At 37.1% G+C, this 19,382-nt stretch overlaps 1 protein-coding gene across 1 annotated transcript in view; it reads left to right on the forward strand.

The window, feature by feature from the left end:
• The window catches only part of LOC107226692 (protein abrupt), a 164,805-nt gene extending 146,953 nt beyond the window's left edge, over positions 1-17,852 (forward strand). Inside the window, exon 10 of the mRNA XM_046742044.1 lies at positions 17,701-17,852. Within this exon, the coding sequence (XP_046598000.1) occupies positions 17,701-17,837 (137 nt within the window). The 3' untranslated portion in view covers positions 17,838-17,852. The remainder of the gene's footprint in view (positions 1-17,700) is intronic.
• The last annotated feature ends 1,530 nt before the right edge of the window (positions 17,853-19,382 follow it).

Here is a 19,382-nt window from a genome sequence, read left to right on the forward strand (position 1 = left end):
TCGCAACGTCAATGAATTCCAATCAGAGTTCGAGAATTCGTTATCCGTTATTTTTATAAAATGTTTGATTCCACGTCAATCATCTGACTGATTCTCACTTCGTAACTACAACGGAAAGAGAAATACAAATACCCGAACTGTTTCAAATGAATTATACGCGCATGGGTGAATGATGCAATTAAAAATAATAATTTCCACTATTGATGATAGCCGTGTAATTTTCAGAAGCAATTTTCAAGTCTTGAAAGTTTCATTTTCAATTCACAATATCGATAATACTTTTCAGTTTCATACATTGATTATTCAGATAAATCTGAGACTACTTATGAATACCTGTTCATTGAATTACAATTTTCTTAAACAAACAAGCTAATTTTCTTCTGAATATAACAGCCAGGTTTTATAACAGTCACGTGATGACTGCAAGTTTTTTTTCTTCTGTTTTGAGTAGCCAGCAAAGTTGTTGCAGAAAAATTCAAAACTAAAACTTTTTTACAATAATGTAGGTACTTAATCGTCCACGAATAAAAAAATTTCAGTATGGTTGAGAATTTTTAAGCTACAGCGACCGTGAGACGAAGAAAACTTGGTTGAAAGTATTTTGAATTCACTTGAATAGACCTTAAGCCACGCTTAAAATCGTGTGAATTCACTCGACATGAAATAAATTTATTTCATACCAATTGAAGTCGTAAAAACTATTTGAATTAAAATGAAATTAGTTAAACTTGCTTAAAGTTTTAAATCAGGCATTCGTGCAATAATGAATTCCTCGAGCATAACGCGAAATAAGAATTACTAAAAACGAAACCATATGTCTTTAGGTCGTTAAGGAAAGTATAATTGATATAAAAACGCGTAACGTTGTACCATTGATCTTAAGAAAGTTACAAGAGCGCTGACGAAAATGGATAAAAATTCTAATCACAAGGTTAAAAGTTCTCGTTTCGTTACTTCATCGTTCTCCCGACTCCGCGGTAAAATTTTTATAGACTCAGTAAACTTGGCTCCTGATCTACCCGCACTTACTAAAATTTTCACACCAGTAAAAAAACTTTCAGCGCTCTCCAGATTCGCCAGAACCACGCCCAATTAACTTTGGCAAACTTGATTCCGGGTTTATTAATCTCGATCCGTTTCCACTAACGATGCCGATTTCCGAGCGCACGCGCTTCCGCGCAAAGCTGCGGAGCTGCCGCGTCAATTTCTGATGAAAATTGATTCCTCAATCTAATGGACGACTAATCGAATCAACCCGTTGTTAGGGACAGACTGCAGTGGCTGGTGCAACCTTGTGCCACGGTGGTACTAAATCGATTTGGGGAAAACCCGCATCGCGGAAACTTAGGAGATGCAATTATGGCGAGAAAGCACGTAATTTCCCTCTTCCGATACAATATACAAATTGAAATTATACCGGGCTTCGGGTAATTTCGAAAATCCATTCGTTCGAGCAATTAGTCGTAAATTTAACAGTTAGACATCAATTTAATAAATTACAAAGGAACTTGTAAGCGACTCAAATTATATTCGTTAAAATACGACCAATTAATCGAGGTTACCGAAATTATTGAAGAAATCGCGTGGCAAGCGTCGGAAATGACGAAAATCGTTGAAGATATTGCGGTAAAAGGCAAATACAATTTATTATTACAAGTCGTTAACGTTGTATTGACCTTTGTCTTATAATATGCTTTCGTTAATTTCCAGTCTACAAAGTGATTTTCATCGAATTCCCAACATCCTGGGGAATTTTCGGTGATTTCTTGTGATTTCTTGCAACAGCACTCAGACATTAACTCGCTGCAAGTTAAGAATTAATGAAAATTGTTTGGTAAGTACGTACACTGAAAATAAATGACTACGAGATGGTGAGGTAAAAATTTCTAGTGACTTGAAATAAATGTTAACGAATCGAAGTCATTCGCTTGATTACCAAACATTCTCGACAACTCCCGGCATGTCTGTATTTGTCGATTCAAAAAACTGACTCGATCAACGTCCGCATTTGAGAAACCGGTTTGCGCATAATCGACAGACCGTTGTGAAAAATGGGTAAAAATTTTTTCACCCCCACCGAGTTAACGTCGCACAATAAGTCGAACGTGACCGAAGAGTGACGGGAATAATAATTCAAGGAGCGCGCAAACTGTGAGCAAAAAAGTGTGCAAACACCTACGCTCACTGGAATGTGAACGAGCCCGAAGAGTTTTTGCCCCAATCTTCGCGAGAGCGCGGTTAGATTCGAGCTTGAGCAATTCGTTTAAACGTAACTCGTAATGGACGGAAAAACCAAATTACAGAATACAGACGTGTGAGGTTTCTTCGAGTGAAAGAACATGTCGCAGCTAAAGAGATGGCGAGCATCCTTCTCTGCTAATTATAGCAGTTCGCGATAAACAAGACGAGTTCCAATTACGGTAGCAAAGTTACAGAGATGTCTCTTCGGTGCAGGATGTGACGTGGGTTGAGGAGAATACCTGCACCGAAACGAGTATAAGATTCGACACTTTGGCGAGTTATACGCGCGGAGCGTCTTCTTGAACGAGGCGCATTTTCCACCCCGTTTGAAAAGCCAATGCAATTTCCCGAGTCGCTCATCCTTAAAAGCATTTAACGAAGTCGTTACTGGTAGGCGCATTCGGAAGGAGAGAGTAAGAGAGAGAAAGAGAGAGAGAGAGAGAGAGAGAGAGAGAGAGAGATAGAGAATTCTCCATCTCTAGTAGAGGTACTCGATCTCCGACTAGACACATCTGTAATGCGCCCACGATCGCTGCAGAGTCAATTGAATCCAATGTTAATTAGAAACTACTGATTCAGCATCGTTGGAGTTTCAATTTGCTTAGAAAATATCTGCACAATTAGTCAAAGTGTGTGGATTGTACCTTCCGAACGAAAAGTTAGGAAATAAAAGAAAACTATTTAACTGTAATCGGATAAAAAATGCCACGTATCAATCATTTGAAATTTTCTAGTTGCAAAATCTGTTCTCAAAGTGTTCGTATCTTTTACATAGATCGGGACGTTGCTTTATTAACGTTTAACCTCTGACGGGAAAAAATTCGAACCGTATACCTCGAGTGGTAACGAGTGTAAAAAGTATACAGTGGAAATTAATTTCAAATATTTCAGCTTCTAATGAAGGTAGCGAGATTTTTGTTTCTTGAAATCAAAGTTCAGTCAATTCCGCATAAAATGGTTGTATTGTGAAAGTAATTAAGTTGAACTAAACAGATTAAAATTAACGTTGAAGGGGTTCAATCCTTACGTGTTATTCCAAGAGTACAAGATCTTTGGGGGAGGGTAATTTTACCCCCATTATTGGTCAGGGGTCAACTCTTTGCGTCACACGTTACTGTGCTGAGTCCACTTTTATAACAAGACAATAATCTAAGGCCATTGGGGTTCCCGATTCAATATGGTGGACGAAAATTTCAAATCTGATCGATTTCGGTCAAAAAACTCTACGCAGGTGTTTTTTTAGGGTCGGTGATTGAATTCGCTATGCTGAATTTTAAAAGTTCTGATTTCAGATTCGTAATCAGCGACCTCAAAAACTTGAATTTATATAAAACATGTACAAGTGCAGGGGATAACTTTCGCGGAAATGAATTATTCCTTTCATTTTCACGATTTCTTTCAATCGATCTTTTTCCAACAATAACAATTTACATTATATCGGGATAATTAATTTACTCGAGTATTGAAAACCTGTTTGTTTGTTTTCTACACATTTGCGCGTAGCAAATGTTTTCTTTTTTCTAAGACCCATGCAACATTGAAGTTGACTCTTTTTACACGCATATTTCAGACGGCACGTACTCCGCGAATCCGGAAACACATCATTTACGGACCGATGTGCAGTAAAATTTCGAATTCAAATTACGGCGCAGAAAGCATTTATCAAACTTTTCTCCCCGCCAGGAATCCGTGTATATTTCACCCCACAAGCTTCCTTTGACATTTCTTCCCCCCGAAGCATCTTATCCAGTAAACAGTTTCCGGTGATGCTCTCGATGTTTCTTTTCAGTATGAAGCAAAAGCTCACCCATATTTTTATTTTACACGCTGTAATACACGTTTTGAAATGTTATAACTCAATCGAACCTGTCATTTTTTACTAACGATCCGTTTCCGTTCTCCATTTAACGTAATTTCAAATTAAAATACGTTAACTGTCTCGCGAGTTAAACTACTTTGAAAATGCATGAATGTCTGATGGAAAAGTTTATGTGGCTAATTGCGAAAGGGTGAAAAAAAAAAGGGAAAGATATTTATATATTCTTGGGAGTAAATGCACGCTTATGAATATCGTGAAAGTTCTTATACTATTACTGCAGTTCGGAAACTAAGGTGGGTGTAAGTGATTTACCGATATCTACAAAAGTTTCCGCTATATTTCAAGAAAAAGTTTTAAAAGCACGCAGTTGTATTATATATACACTCAACTAACAACAAGTACACACCGGCAACATGTGAGAGGATCGTTAACTGAAATGCATTCCAAATGGAAAGAATCGCGAAGAGAAATGAAGTAAAATACAAAAATACAGAAACAGCGGCAGCTGGGATGTGAAAATTGTGAAAAACTTTCAGAGTCAAAAAGAAAAGTCAAACATCCATAATTTCATTTTTATTCCACATTCTACGATCACGTGATATTAATGCGAGAAACTTTTTCAAACAAACTTTTATTCCGTACAAACAGAAGCGCGAAATCTCTTATAGAGTTAAACTCGTTTATTAGACTGTTTCATTATAGTTTAAGAAAATATTCATTTATTTTCCTATGCCGTGAAGAGATCTTTCCGAAGTTTTGGATTCTTAGTTCAAATCCGATAGCCACTTCATTATTCCACGTGCCGGTTTTTCCGATAAAAAAAAAAAAAAAAAAACACTGTCAAAAATTATACTCATTCCAGTTTCTTTGGGGAATTTTTGAAGATAATTGTGTTGTACAATTTGACATTCAGAACGACTTCATTCTCATATAAATAATATCATATACATTTTCGTAGGCCTTTGCAGGTCAGCTTTAGTTCGACATTTCGTACGTAACGTACCTAAAAAAATTTTCATTTTTTTCAGTACCTGGTTTCTGGCCGCTCTCACGCAGAAGAGAACTATTATTTATAATAATTAAGTAGGTGCGGGGATTTCGTTGAGTCGAATGAGATTGCGAGTGTACGAAATGGATCGACTTCCGTTTTCTCGTCCCCTGTATTCGATCAATTATTACTAAAAGTCCCCCAAGTTTAGTTGAACGCAATAGGCACATAAAATTTCAATTTGAATGGATATAATTCATCAAATTTGACGAGCGATAGTTTCCGTGGAATGTAAGTAGGATTGCCTTCGTTTGCTGAATACACGCTAGGCTATTCCGACAATAATGGTAAAGAAGTGCATCACTCATCCCAATTAATCATAGCACATAGGTTTTGTCGTTCGACGTATGCCAACGAATTAATTTAAGCGATGATTAATATTTATCCCTTATTGACGAAATATTCAGGTCAATCCGTTATTCGAACGGCCGCAGCGCGTCGTTGCCTGACATACGATAATAAATCCTCCATATATCCCATCCGCTAAAATCTGTACATTCCAACAAAAAATGCACGTTCCGTCTTTTTAAAAATTCGACAATTTTGAAAAATTTTCGGTCAATTCACATCTGCAGCTGCACATATATAATCTCAGCAATATCGAGTGTGAGATTTCGCCGATGGGCTTGTTCAATTTTGTTCTACTACCGTAAAAATAAAAAAAAAAAACATAAAAAAAAAAAAAAATCACGAAACGACGACACCGACATTTCTCCAAATATCTTTTCCGGGAACGAGGAAAAAAATACGAGACGCCGAAATAATTCGCCGATCTGCGAAACTCGGCGCTAATCATTTCCACGTACAGGAAAATCGTCGGTGGATTAATGATCGATAATTATCTCGACTTATCAGAGTTTCCGATTTATATAAAAATAGCGTGATTAGCTTCGATCGATTGGAGCGAACGTCCGCGCCGATGGAAAGTGTGACAATAACATGGAATATATTTCCGGTAATGAAATGCCGAGGCGGAGAAATCGGATGGGATGGAAAATCGATCCGTTTCAGGATAGGCCTGTCTGTTTGCAATTCGAGTTTGGGAAAGGGAAAATCCGACGTCTGTGATGTGGCTCGTTCTGATGGTACAGGCAAAGTGCGGTTGAACCCAAGGGATTGTTACTTGCGACCTGATTACGGACTTCGGAACTTGTACTTCATCGAATAGATTGTCAAGAGATTTGTACCGCTCTATCCGTTTTCCTTAAGTGAACCTCAGCTCTGATTCGAAATTCGTTCTGTACTTACACGTGACATTGTATCACCGGTGCCTAACGACTTCCGAGCTCGTAATATCCGTCATCCTTCCGATGTTCCAGATCATTATCGTCGGCACAAATAGAAGTGGAATGGCTTCGCGTATTAACGAATACCGCATTGTGATTTCACCGAAACGATATCGCGTCGTTATATTCGCAAGACTTGTCTGTCAATGGCGCTAAATTTGTTTCCATACGCGTGAACACGTGAGGTTTGCATGTTTCATGTCACAACCTTACGACGAAACTAGATGTGTACGATATACTCTACCTTTCGACTATGAGGAATCAGGTAACGACGCTTTGCGTTTATTGTAACAGAGATTGTGCGAGTGAGGCGATTTGGGAATTACTTAATGCGAAACGGAGAGTTGAGGGGAAAGTAAAAATTTTGCAGGAGGATATTAAAGTGTCTAGTTTGAAGAGTAGAGTATCAGTGAGTGGCGCCTGGAACATATTATGACACTCCGGCCACGTGCGCTTTGGCAAAAAAATATGAATGTTGGGCGACAATTGCTTTTTACAATAATAATTAGGAACGAAGTGGAAATATAGAAGCGGAGATCTATGGATAGATCTTGATTTAGACAAATGAATGTAGGCAATTAATTGACGAGACAAGACAGATAATTTAAGTGTGACAAAAAATTAAGGTACTCGTTTAAACAATTAACGGGATAAGAGGAATACGTATGATGGGTTGGATTAAGAATGTTGGATTTTTGAAAATTGGCAAAATTTTAAGTGTATTTAGGATGGTCGAGTATTTAGGATAATTCCACTTCCACCCGCGGATAGCTGGAATGTGAGGATAATTATGAACCTCCAGTATTGAAAAATTGTGCACAGGAATAATCAATAATAAAACCTCCGCTGTCGGATGGTTAGAGAATAAATAATAATTCCGCTTTCGGTTTGTTCCTGCTAATCCTTACGAGGACCTACTGACGAATAATAACTTTGTAATTGAAATTACGAGGAGTGTTTTGACTCGTGATTAAATGTAACGCGATAAAACGTCGTTACGGAAGTTATACATATTTTATTTTACTTGCGCGAGTGGACAAAGTTTGAAAATCTAACAAAAGTCACAAGTTAAGTTTTTCTGCTCGTACTGCCCATTCTTTTCACGAATCGACAAACGATACTCATGCATTGATATAAGAATTCCGGTGAGGTTATTAATGTTATTCTATTAACAATGTTGAACATTTTGAAAGGATATTTTCTTATTGTAATTTTATAATTAACGAATATACAAAAAAAAACCACCTAAACAGGTTTCAGTAGCGTTTCCTGGTGATTTTTTGACGAATGTGATCAGACTTTTCGTGGTTGAGAGTTGGTCAGTCTGCGGAAGATGTCTTCAACCGAGAAGTTGACAATTTTTAATCCCAAAATTCAATTCGATTAACACAAAACTAAAAATAAAAAATCAATTACTAGAAATCGGAGACCAAATTCTCACAAAAAACCCAGCAAATACGACGAGTATCGCGAAAAAAACCGAAAAAATTTAGTAAAATTTACGGAAATTCTTTTGAATTGCTTTGAAACTTGGAAAATACCGCGTGTAGGTATTCTTATGGGGTAGAAACTTTTTTGACTGCGACACGATGAGTTTGAACTGGATTAATAAGCAAGCCAACTCTGAATAATTAGCGAAATATTAACAACAACTTGTCATCATTGAAACTGATAAACGTGATTTTTTTTAAGAATTTCGGCATCATCTCAAAGGTGTTGAACCACCTTGAACGCATATTATACGCGCGATATTTCTTCTAACGTGTTTCAGCGAAATATTCTATAGAAAAAGTATTCAGCACTAAAGCTTTGACTTGTAAGTCTGAAAGGAATATTTTTTGGAATAACATCGCGAACGGTTTTAGACAAGAGTGAATTTGTGTTAAAATAATACGCGTGATGCGTCGACAACAACCGTGTTCGTGCCTTACATAATTTCCCTAGAAAATTTCCGAGGTAAGTTTCTGCCTACAGGCTGCAAATGTCTACTTCCGCATTTGACTGCGGGTCTGATATCAGAATATGCATTATTCAAAAACTTGCATAAATCTGTTGCCAGTTGGTAAAAAGTCGCTGTCAGGGAAGATTTTTTTATTGATTATGTAGAAAGACTTCTCGTAGAGTCGTATCAAATTTTTGCAACTGAGGACAACGCTACCAGGATTATTCTCACAATTCAGTGAAGAATGTATGCGAGGTACAGTCAGGTGGAAAAACAAAACTATCGAATGAAAAATGTTATTAAAAAGGAAAGTTTAAAGAGTTTTACTAAATTTGATCTAGTTAAAGCTACCTGAAAAATGCTCGCGATAAAGAAAAATGTTCTGACGCGCCGTATTTTATCTATAAACATCTGATGATTATACTAACAATATCGGAGGAATTTTTTTTTTTTATTTGTTTTTTTTTCACCAATTTTGATGAACAGTACAATTTTCATTCATAAACGAAGGCTCTATGAATTATCTGACAGTAAGTTAAATTTTCGGTAACGAAAACGTATTTTTTGTTTGCTCCCAAGATCTACAAATTCTAACGACCTTTACCTAAGTAAAAGATCTTTTTACCAACTAACGGTCTGAAGAAAAAATCCTAATATATTCGAGGGGAGTTTCAGAGAAATCATTCGTAATGATAAAACAGTTAATTCCTGTGTATTAGCGTGGAAGATAATTAATTAATCGATGTTTTATAATCGGGGTCAGTTGATGTTTCATGGGCTTGAAACGCATCCCAGCGGAAAGTTCTTAGGCTGGCCCCCTAAAAAGTCAGCCAAATCCACACTGAGAAAAATTTCATTATTTATAATAACTAGAAAAATTCAGTAAAACTGGTATCGTTAAAAAAGCTGTTTGAATATTGTTGGAATTGCGAAAAACGAGATACGCGTAACCATTTTGCGCTATTGTCGATCCTTTTTCGGCAATTGTAACGCAAAATCAGTTTCTGAGGTTTACTCTACTTTTTTAGTTGAACAAGGCTTCAACGTTAATTTATTGTTGCACAAGCGTTAAATTTTCGCAACAGTTACAAGAAAATATAGCAACAGTGATCGTAATGAGAAAGAATAGTAACGGATACTAGACTTTCCGGTAACAGCTAGAAAACTAATTTTCATTTTCTACCTAGAACTATATTTTGCGATTGTGGTAAAAAAAAGAAAATAGTTAAGGACCGAACGGTAAACGGAACTAAAAATTTCTCTCAGTGCACCACTTGTTCACTTCACTCTATGCCCCATGTATACATCCTTCGAAAATGGCAAATAATAAACAGTAAAATGAATTCCGTTCCCGCCGAGTAGAGTGAAATTCCCGAATCCACGTTCAGTCTGAGAATCTCGGACGTCGAGTCCGCTCTCGGAACCTCCAGGAAATGACGTGATCGAATTGTAGATGAGAACCGTGGCATTGCTCAGTCGATATCGGAGGAAGCGTAATCCGGAGTGCCGTTGCCCACATTCTACGGGGATTCCCACTATTGCTCTACGTGGGTTAGCGACCCGAGAAAAACGTCTATCCGAGATTCCCGAAGAAGACGATGCGAGTTGTTTGCAGAGGGAGAAATTGAGACGGCAAAACCGCGAGACTCGGCAGCTGAGGAGACGACGTGACGACGCAAGATTAAACGCGTCAAATTACCATAATGGTTTTAAGACCCGATAAGGAAGTGGGGAAACCTGTCACTCTGCCGCCACCTCGACACATTTCCGCTATCCTTTGACATCGAGGTAATCTCGTGCTTTTATTCGCCTTGCGCCAATTTTCCGACACTCTGCGATGCGGAGCGCAGCTACGGATCCGATTTTACATTACGAGTATTTCGATCCGGTAAACTGCAGGAAATTACTTGTGAAAAAAAATATAATCGTCTTCTCAAGAGGCAATTCATCCGTTTTTCGTGTAATACTTTTAAGGTCATGTAGAACTCCTACCCTTACCGACCGAGCAGACTCACCTTTTTCCTTCTTATATTGAATAAACAAACGAGCGGAAAGAGTTCAAATTTTGACGGCTCATCGCTCTTTTATACCAAGCCAAGGAACTGTGGAAAAGAAAGGAAATGTGGGAATAGTAACACATGTCAAAAAACCACGCATTTTTTTTTTTGACAATTTTCGGGATACGAGTAACTTTCTTAAATCCCGCTACAAAAGAAAGATATGCTGTTGAAATTTGAACCCTTTTAGTTGGTTTGTTTATTTAATATCAGAAAAAAAGAGTGAGTTTGCTCGGTCGGTAAAGGCAAGTGTACTACATGATCTTAATGAGGCTGCGTCAAGAGAAATTTCTATAGCTGTGATTACTTCATAGTTCACATTATACACATGAACTATTTTCAGTTTTTACCATGACCGAAAAATATATTAACACTAACTACAAAATAGAATAAATTTAGTTTGATCAGTATCCGCTATTGTTATTTTTTCGTTATGACCTTTCGGAGAATGTTTCCGTGTAGTTACACTTGCGATAGTTCAATATTGGTTCAAGAATAAATTGATGAGGTCTCATTTAATTGAATAAATGTAATACACTAAACAAACAAATTCAACGTTGCGATAACCAGAAAATGTAGTGTTGACAATCGTGATTGCACTAAACAGTTTCTTGTACCACGTTTTGTTGTAGTACCAATTTATTAGAATTTTCTAGTAACTATAACATGTATAATATAGGAAATTTTTCTCAGTATAGTTGGTCAAGAATCTAAACTTTTTTGATGATGCTTAGTGCTTATCAAACTGTTACATTTATGAGCTGTGAAACTCTCTTTGAAAATACAATAATTGAAATTACTGAAATTATAGATAAATGCTTAGGTACTGATGTCTTAATTCAAATAACGATAAAATTGTCAAAAATCTGTCAGATTCTTTCGGTTTTACTCTTCAACGGACTTGTTATTCGGAAGATTATTTTTTACAAAGTCACTGGAACAGTTTCTTTTTTTAATATACTCAGTTAAATATTACCACAAAATTAAATATTTAACAGTGTCAATGTAATAAAAGTAAGTGAATTGTTAGAAAATTTTAATCTTCCGAATAAAGATCATAATATCTTCTAATAAGATCAATAAAATGTATCGACGTTTGGCCAACCAAAATTCTTAATCGATAGCTGAGATAGAAATTCTAAAAATTCACTCACAATCATACCTTACCAATCATCCCTTGATCTTAATTATCGTTGATTGAATCTCACTATCGCAAATACAAAAAATAATCAAATTCCCTTCTCCAACCTGCCCCATCCAGATATATATCTCAAACAAAAATATTATTATATACTCAAAATCCCTTTTGATAAACGAAAGCATTTTTTTGTATAATCCCAGCTACCACAACCTAAGCAATCATCTCTCCTGTGGATACGAAGCACGTTGCGAGATTTATTAGAAATATTATCGTATCTTCCGTCACGGTGTCTTAATCGAAATGCGAGTATCAATTTCACACCTTTTTTCAACCATGTTTTGCCTTCCTTAAACCAAGATCGAAAAATTATATACCTAATATTAAACAGCCTCATGGCGATTTCGAGTGCAAAATTTCGCTTTAAAGGGAAAACATTTTTTTTTTTCCATCGGATCTTGTCATTGATTATTTTTGGGTTAGATAGATTGTTTGTTATGTTTGTTGTTGACTTCACTGTCGCTCCAATGGGGGGGTGCAATTTGCTGACAGAAAAATAACAAGCAAATGAAGATGAGCAAAAAGGGGAAAAAGGAGAAGAAATGAAACGAAAATAGAGCAAAGAAGGGGAAAAAAATCGGAATAACATATGTCCCCTAATCTGATCTTGCTTGGTGATCCGTCAGCGCTCGTTATAGAGACCAATGCCGAAAGGGTAATATGAGAACCCATACCCGCAGAATACAGAACCGAACGACCCTGTGTGAAAAAAAAAATGATCGATCCCAGATCTAATTGTGCGGGTATTTCTTTTTAAAAGGGCATTCCGCAGTCGCTTGCGATAATCGCGAACATTTCTCTACGCAAAAGGATTCACGGTTGATTGACCTTTCGGTAAACAGTCGAGTTCAAGTTTACTCGAAACACGAAGAACGACCGATCAGTATTCTAACTGATTAGCGTAAGGCTTCTGCTATGAGGCCCCTACTAATCTTACCCTAAAGTTTTAGCTGTTTTACCACAAGGCTCCTATCTGTTTTACCATAAAATCCCTAGCTGTTTTACCATAAGGCCTGTTTTATCCGTTTTACTCCAAGACTCTACCTGTTTTACCCTAAAGCCCTTATCTGTCTTATCATCAGGCACCTATCTGTTTTACCATATGATCCATATCCATTCTACCATAAGACCCCCGCATCACTGCACTGGTTTATTAACAAATTCGAGACCTCATTGTGCTCACAAGTCAGTAATTCTTACAATTCAAATATACTATTTTATTGGGAGATATAAATCTGAAAGAATTGGTGATTTCGAAAAATTAACGACGGAGCCAGGAATCGAACCTGGTATCTAGAGATGCTTGACCGGAGCCTTACTCCACTAGAGCACCTAGCCGCCCTGACTCTGTTGTCGTTAATTCCTCTCGTCACCAGTGAGTTCAAATTTGTTTTCTTGTGCTTGGTATGTGTGAATAGAAAGTTTTCGTCTCTTGAGCACTCGATGTAAGAATTCATGTAGTGGAGTAAGGCTCCGGTCAAGCATCTCTATATACCAGGTTCGATTCCTGGCTCCGTCGTTAATTTTTCGAAATGACCAATTTTTCAAATTTATATCTCCCAACAATGAATTTTCTCGTAACTAATGATACTGCACATCCGCATATCATTTATTTGACGGCTTTGACCGTCTTGCGTGTGCTTCCCATCGGAAGCGTAAGATTCCAGCATGTAAACGTTCATCTACATACATTCTTACATCGGGTGCTCAAGAGACGAAAACTTTCTATTCATACTATTTTATCATTTGCATGGCATATACCTACAAGCGCATTGAGTCCTGAAGGTTTCAACGGTCCTAGTAAATATTTGTTTTAAATTTTTTCGTCTGTGGTGGCCTGCTTCTAACTACCGCTTACAAAATCTACAAAATGCTTCTGTGGGCGAGATTTAAACTGGAACTGAAGGAAATTTCCTATCTCCGCATTTCTGGCTATTCCTGGAGTGAATCCCAAAAACTCGAAATTTCTACCAGAAGAATGTGACGAAGCCGGGATGTCGGTTTCGCCAGCTGAGACTACACACCCTTGAAAACTCATAATACACATAATCTATGGCTGAGAGTGTGTGTTGCTATGCAAGTCACGAGCTTCCCGCTCATCACTATCATAGTCTGTAATGTCCTCTGTAATTCGAGCCCTGTCTCTCTCAAGGAGTATTTAAGTTCAAACACTAACTGTATTCGGAATCCATGAAGAACGATACTCGTAAGATTCAAGTGTCCTGATTGAAACAATATCTAAGAATATTCGATCGTTAAATTATTTCAGTACAATCGCGTTATTCCTATAAAGTTGGATAGGTACGGTTTCCCAATTCTAATGAATTAAAGCTTATTCTGTTCTTCAATGAATTCTCTTTGCCATGCTGGAAGAAATTTCTAGACTCAACTTCTATGCAGTCCTTAACTATTTTTATTTTTCACCATAACCGGAAAATGTGGCTTTGAAAATGAAAATGAGTTCCGCAGCTGTAACTCAAAAATTTAGTGTGCGCTACTATTCTTTTCTTTATGGTCACTCATCGTCCTATATTTTCTAGTAACTATTGCGATAGTTGAACAGTGGTACAGCAATAAATTGATGTCAAGGACTCATTTAACTAAAAAAATGTAGTCAACTAAACCGATTAATTTAATAAGTTCTTTTACCATAATAACAAGGTAATATAAAATTTTAAATAAAGTTAACGGCAATGCATAAAATCAGACAAACAAACTGATCCGGATGTTAAAAAAAAAAAAAAATCATCTAATTCAATAAAAATTATGCAGAAGTCAATCTTCATTACTAAAATCTCAGGGACAACTTTGTTCAAATGAAATACAGCTCCAACAATTTCCGTTCTCTGGACTTGCTCGACGATATGTTTGGAAAAATAAATTTTCGCCCTGCATGGTCGATCTTAAATCCCTTCGTCCTGAATCTCAACGTTACAGTTCAACGGTTCCTACGATGTTAGAGATTTTCCATACCTTCCATGGCTTTGGCTGAGTGGAGCATTCTTAGCGACGTAGAATCGGTCGGTCCCTCACAAACTCTTGTACGAATCTTCAATAGCGGATAAAGTAAAATTTCTGCATTCGTAAATCAACCTTTTACGGCAATCTTATGTGTCCCGCATTTATCAGGGAAGGATCCTGGGGTCACCGAAGAATTCCGTCGAATTGAAATCTGAAATATGAGTTTTAGGGAACTTATTTTCACGAAGGGAAAATATCTGCCTCTGTATAATGTACTGAATAATTCACGAGTCTTGTATATTCAGTTACAAGTATGGAAAAGCGGGGGATATATTATATAATTATGAAAAAATGTTTGTATATAAAATTGATGAATTCGATTTATAGCTTTAATTGCCAACAATTCTAGCCGTTGATCAAATCAATCTACAGTTATGAAGGAAATATTGCTTCACGGATAAAATTGTACAAAATAGTAATAATTACGTCCCCGATTTGTAAATTTACCAATTTCGAAATCCTCATTGCTATAAAATTGTGAATTTGATCGGATTAAATTTTTCTGACCAATTCGTTAATGAATAATAACAAATGTAACAACGTGTCAATTGTGCAATTATACCGGGACATTTTAGATTTCAATAATTGCTGTGTTACGTGCTCATTATTACTTTTCACTCGCAACCACACCACATTCTTTGCCCCTCTTATCCGAAATCCTCTCCATTTGACTAGCCTAAATAATCTCTCCGCACATCTTGTCCAAAATTGACTATCTCCTGCTATTCCCAGAATCCTGATTTTGCACTTTGCTTTCTGCACTCCCTCAGGCTTTGCTCTGATCCTTCTAAGTCACTTTTCAACTACCGCCTAACTTCGTCTCAACCTTCAAAACCAATCGCCTCGCGATAAACATAAATCTGATATTGCAATTACACCCAACATTTTTTCTACCCTACTTCTCGACTTCCCGATTAGTCTCGTATTGTCAAAATTAATAAACGAACTAGTAGCGTCACAGCGACAGGACAGAAAGGTTGAGTTGAAGGTGGGGTGCACAAAAATTCAACATAAGCACCGTGGTTTCAAAAGTGAAACTGGATCTAATCCACTTGATTTTCGATGAAAAAAATTGATAATTGGAAATTCAGAGAAGAAAATGGTATTATTGTGACAACTTTGCACTGATGTGATATTTTTGTTATACTATCGGTGGGTTTAAAGACTTCTCATGTTCAAGAATATTGCTCGAATTATACTTTAATTAATTTCTGTTACAGCTTCTGAACTTTCGAATGAGACGTTCTTGTTTCGTTTTTTTGCAACAAAGTGTTTTGTTTCAACGTCTTCTTGTTCCGACCACACACGCATGATAAGTCCTCTCAAAACCCACGTTAGAATCTCTGAATTTTGTTTCCCTAAATCAGCCCACGAAGAACTGGATAATGATTTGAGATTTGCGACGCGGCGAAGAAGATTTTGCAATTTTGCATACGAATGAATTGGTTCTCTCGCAGGTATCGCTGCTTCGAATGAATTCAAATGAGGCGTAATACCTCCTTCGTTGAATACGCGCACACGCGGGGGAAAACTACCCGAGTTAAACCAGAATAATGGAAATTTGGGTTATCAGTAGTACAATGAAGCCCTCCTTAGAGCGGGAAAGTAAACGTTACAAACCTCGTTTGTCCAATAGTTCCTCCGAGAGCTCTTCGAGTCACTCTATACACCCCCGGGCTTCTTGGTTACTCGCTTAACGCCCTGCCACCGCATTTGGAAGGGAGGAACTGCATCGTTGCGGATGGTGAACTTCGCCTGCTGGCAATCAGACCGTGTCGAGGTTGCATATCCAGGGAATACGAATTAGTTAATCAACTACTCGAGTCAGATCACCCAATGTGGAGGTAGGAGGGGTGGTTCAAGTGCCGATTTTGAAAAGCTCCTAAAGCGCCTAATTCCGAATTATTTGGTGGCGAAACTTGAAGTAAAGAAGTCAAACCTTGAAGAAACAACAAAGTTTCGAACGGTTGCGCAGCCGACGACTCAAAGTTCCGTTTAAGATTCCGAAAATTCATATTACGATAAAGAAATGTTTCGAAAAATAAATTTTCGCTGGAGTAAAATTCCAAAACTCAAAATATACTCACACAGCGTAGTTTGCTCAACGAGTGGGTGTAAAAAATCAGAAAAACCGAAAATCAAAATTGCCACCATTCCGAACGTAGAGATATGGAAAATACAAAACGAAAAAACATCAAAGTGGCGAAATTTCAACAAGACAGATTTTCGCAGAAATGAAAATCTTCGATCATTCAGGATTTCGATGTTTCGGACTTGGAAATTTTCTTATTTACACACTTTCAAAACTTTGACTTGTCGGAGCCGCCCTTTCGGCATTTTATCCTTTCGGAACTTTGAGCGTCGGGTTACGCAACATTCGAAACTTTGACGTTTCGTCAAAGTTCAATTTCTTGACTTTAAGTTTCGCCATAAAAAAATTCAAAATTTGGCGCTCTCGGAACTTTTCAAATTCGAAATTTCAACCCCGCCCCCGACGTAACTACAACCTGCAAATGACGATCACACGTCAGTAAAATTCCAAACTTTTTCTTCGGACACGAAATTTGAACCAACAGTAAATTTTTGCAAGATAACTGTTTTCCTATCTGTTTGGATTCGTTATGTTCTTGGTTTCAATATAAGTATGTATTAGTTCAAATTAGATCAAATATTTTTCACAAAGCTCCTTGCATTACATCTTTTTTCGCAAAAAAATTTGATATCATTCTACAGTTTTATTGGTAATTAGAAGTGAAAGAAAGTTGGTATTCAATTTACAAACTGACGGCCGATAACCGAATTATGCCACTTTTTTAAAATTGCAAAAAAATTTACGGATATATTGATTGAAAACAATGGAAGTTCAAACATAAGTTTAATGATATACCTTAACACGCTTATTATCCGTCTTCTTATCGGATCGTAGTTTTTCTTGCAAACAATCAAAACTCCCAAGTGGTGAAAAAAGTGAATTTGTAAAATCATTTGAGTGTCGTAAAGCTGAATTAACTTTCCAACCTCAGATGCAAATCAAACGTCTGGTTAAAATGATGTTTTGAATACTGATTTAGTGTCGACTTCGTTCCAGGTGACAGGGAACCCTTCGGGCGTGCAAAAATCGCAGGAAATGTGGCGGAAAGCCTCCTCAATTCCCCATTTCATATCACTCCCTTACTTCAGACTCAATTTAACGGACAACCTTGCTCACGTATCTCCGTAGAATGATAAAAGAAGAAGAAGACGATGAAGAATAAGAGAAAATGAAAATGGATAAGAAGACGAAGAAGTGACAGAAGAAATCGCCGAGTATGAATAAGGAGAACTGAACAACTATCTAACAAGGAACACTGTGTAGGAAAGGCTTGTTCATTGGTGTACAGTTTGTAAATTAGTTCTAAGTTAATTTAGAGTCATTTGTAAATGTTTGATTGGTAGAAAATAAGGTCAAGTTTAATAAACAACGCTCTTTTCACGGGATTGTTGTGAAAAGGGAGGAGAAGGCGTTCGGTGAAAGATGTTGTAGAAATTGAGACGTTTTGTGAATAATAAATAAAGTTACTTACGAATTTCATATCGCTGGCATCATAAAATGCACTGGAAAAGTTTATTTGAATTCATTATTCAATTCAAGTGGTTCCACCTCTGTTGTAAAAGTTCATCAGAGAGATTCTGACAACTTTAGTTTATCTAGAAGGAAAATTCTTCCAGAGAACTAAAGACCAGGATTAAACGAACTGAGATTTCAGAAATTCACGAAACTTAAAAGGAAACATCTTAAACAAATCGCCAATTTGTCTCAAGATAAATTGATAAGACTTCTCGTAACGAACCAAATAAATAAATAACCGTAATAAAATAACGTGGAAGATAGAAATTCGGGAGACAATACCTTCCCATGACAAACCTAGGTAGGTCGACACCTCCGATTTTTATCTAGTTCATACATGTTGTAATGCATCGAAAACTAAGAGACACGTATATTTTTTATCCGCTAATAAGCGGTTCAGAGGGGTGAAAACGACCCCTAAAGATGGGCATCCAACGGGATGATTTCTTGATGCATTGGATGGATTTGAATGAAACCAACGCTGAAATGTTTTATCGATGAATAGAAGATATACGAATCAGATCAAAATCGGAGATGTCGATCTACCTACAGTTCCTTGTAAGTCACCACATAGCTATCATAAAAACTTCGACTTCATTGTTATTGTATAAACTGCTGCCCAATTAAGTCTATTCCAATGGCTGAAAATTCTTCTCCACCTTGTAAAGTCAAAGATCCAGCAGAAAAGTGATCGGTAGTTATTATTCTTGATTTCACTTCCGTCGCCATTATTTCAGCTCATATTTTTGATCTGTCAAAAACTTTAAGCAGAATGTTAAAAACCTTTATAAAAAAGAATGCAATAAGGGTGAATTTTTTAGAAAAAGATGTTGCGAAATTTCGAGTGACATGTTTTGATTCAATTTATCTATTAATCAACTTCACTTCTCGTGTCTTCAGACTGCGATGCACTCAAGGAAAAATTTCGACACTCCTTCAAACAACGATGTTCGGTGTTACTTCTCCCTCTTTTCCAAAAGACCAATCAACACTAACCGTTCAAGATATGGGAAAAAGTGTAGAGTAATTTTTTTGCAACCGGGATCCGTTCGAAAGAAAACGAACGAACACATAGTAGCCAAAACCTTTTCTCTCCATGTCGAGTCTGCGGCTCATTTACGCGACATCGCATCGTTTTCGATCCGATTTCATTGGCCGTGGGT

This window comes from Neodiprion lecontei, chromosome 5 (assembly GCF_021901455.1).
Source record: "Neodiprion lecontei isolate iyNeoLeco1 chromosome 5, iyNeoLeco1.1, whole genome shotgun sequence".
In the NCBI taxonomy this organism is placed as follows: Eukaryota; Metazoa; Arthropoda; class Insecta; order Hymenoptera; family Diprionidae; genus Neodiprion; species Neodiprion lecontei.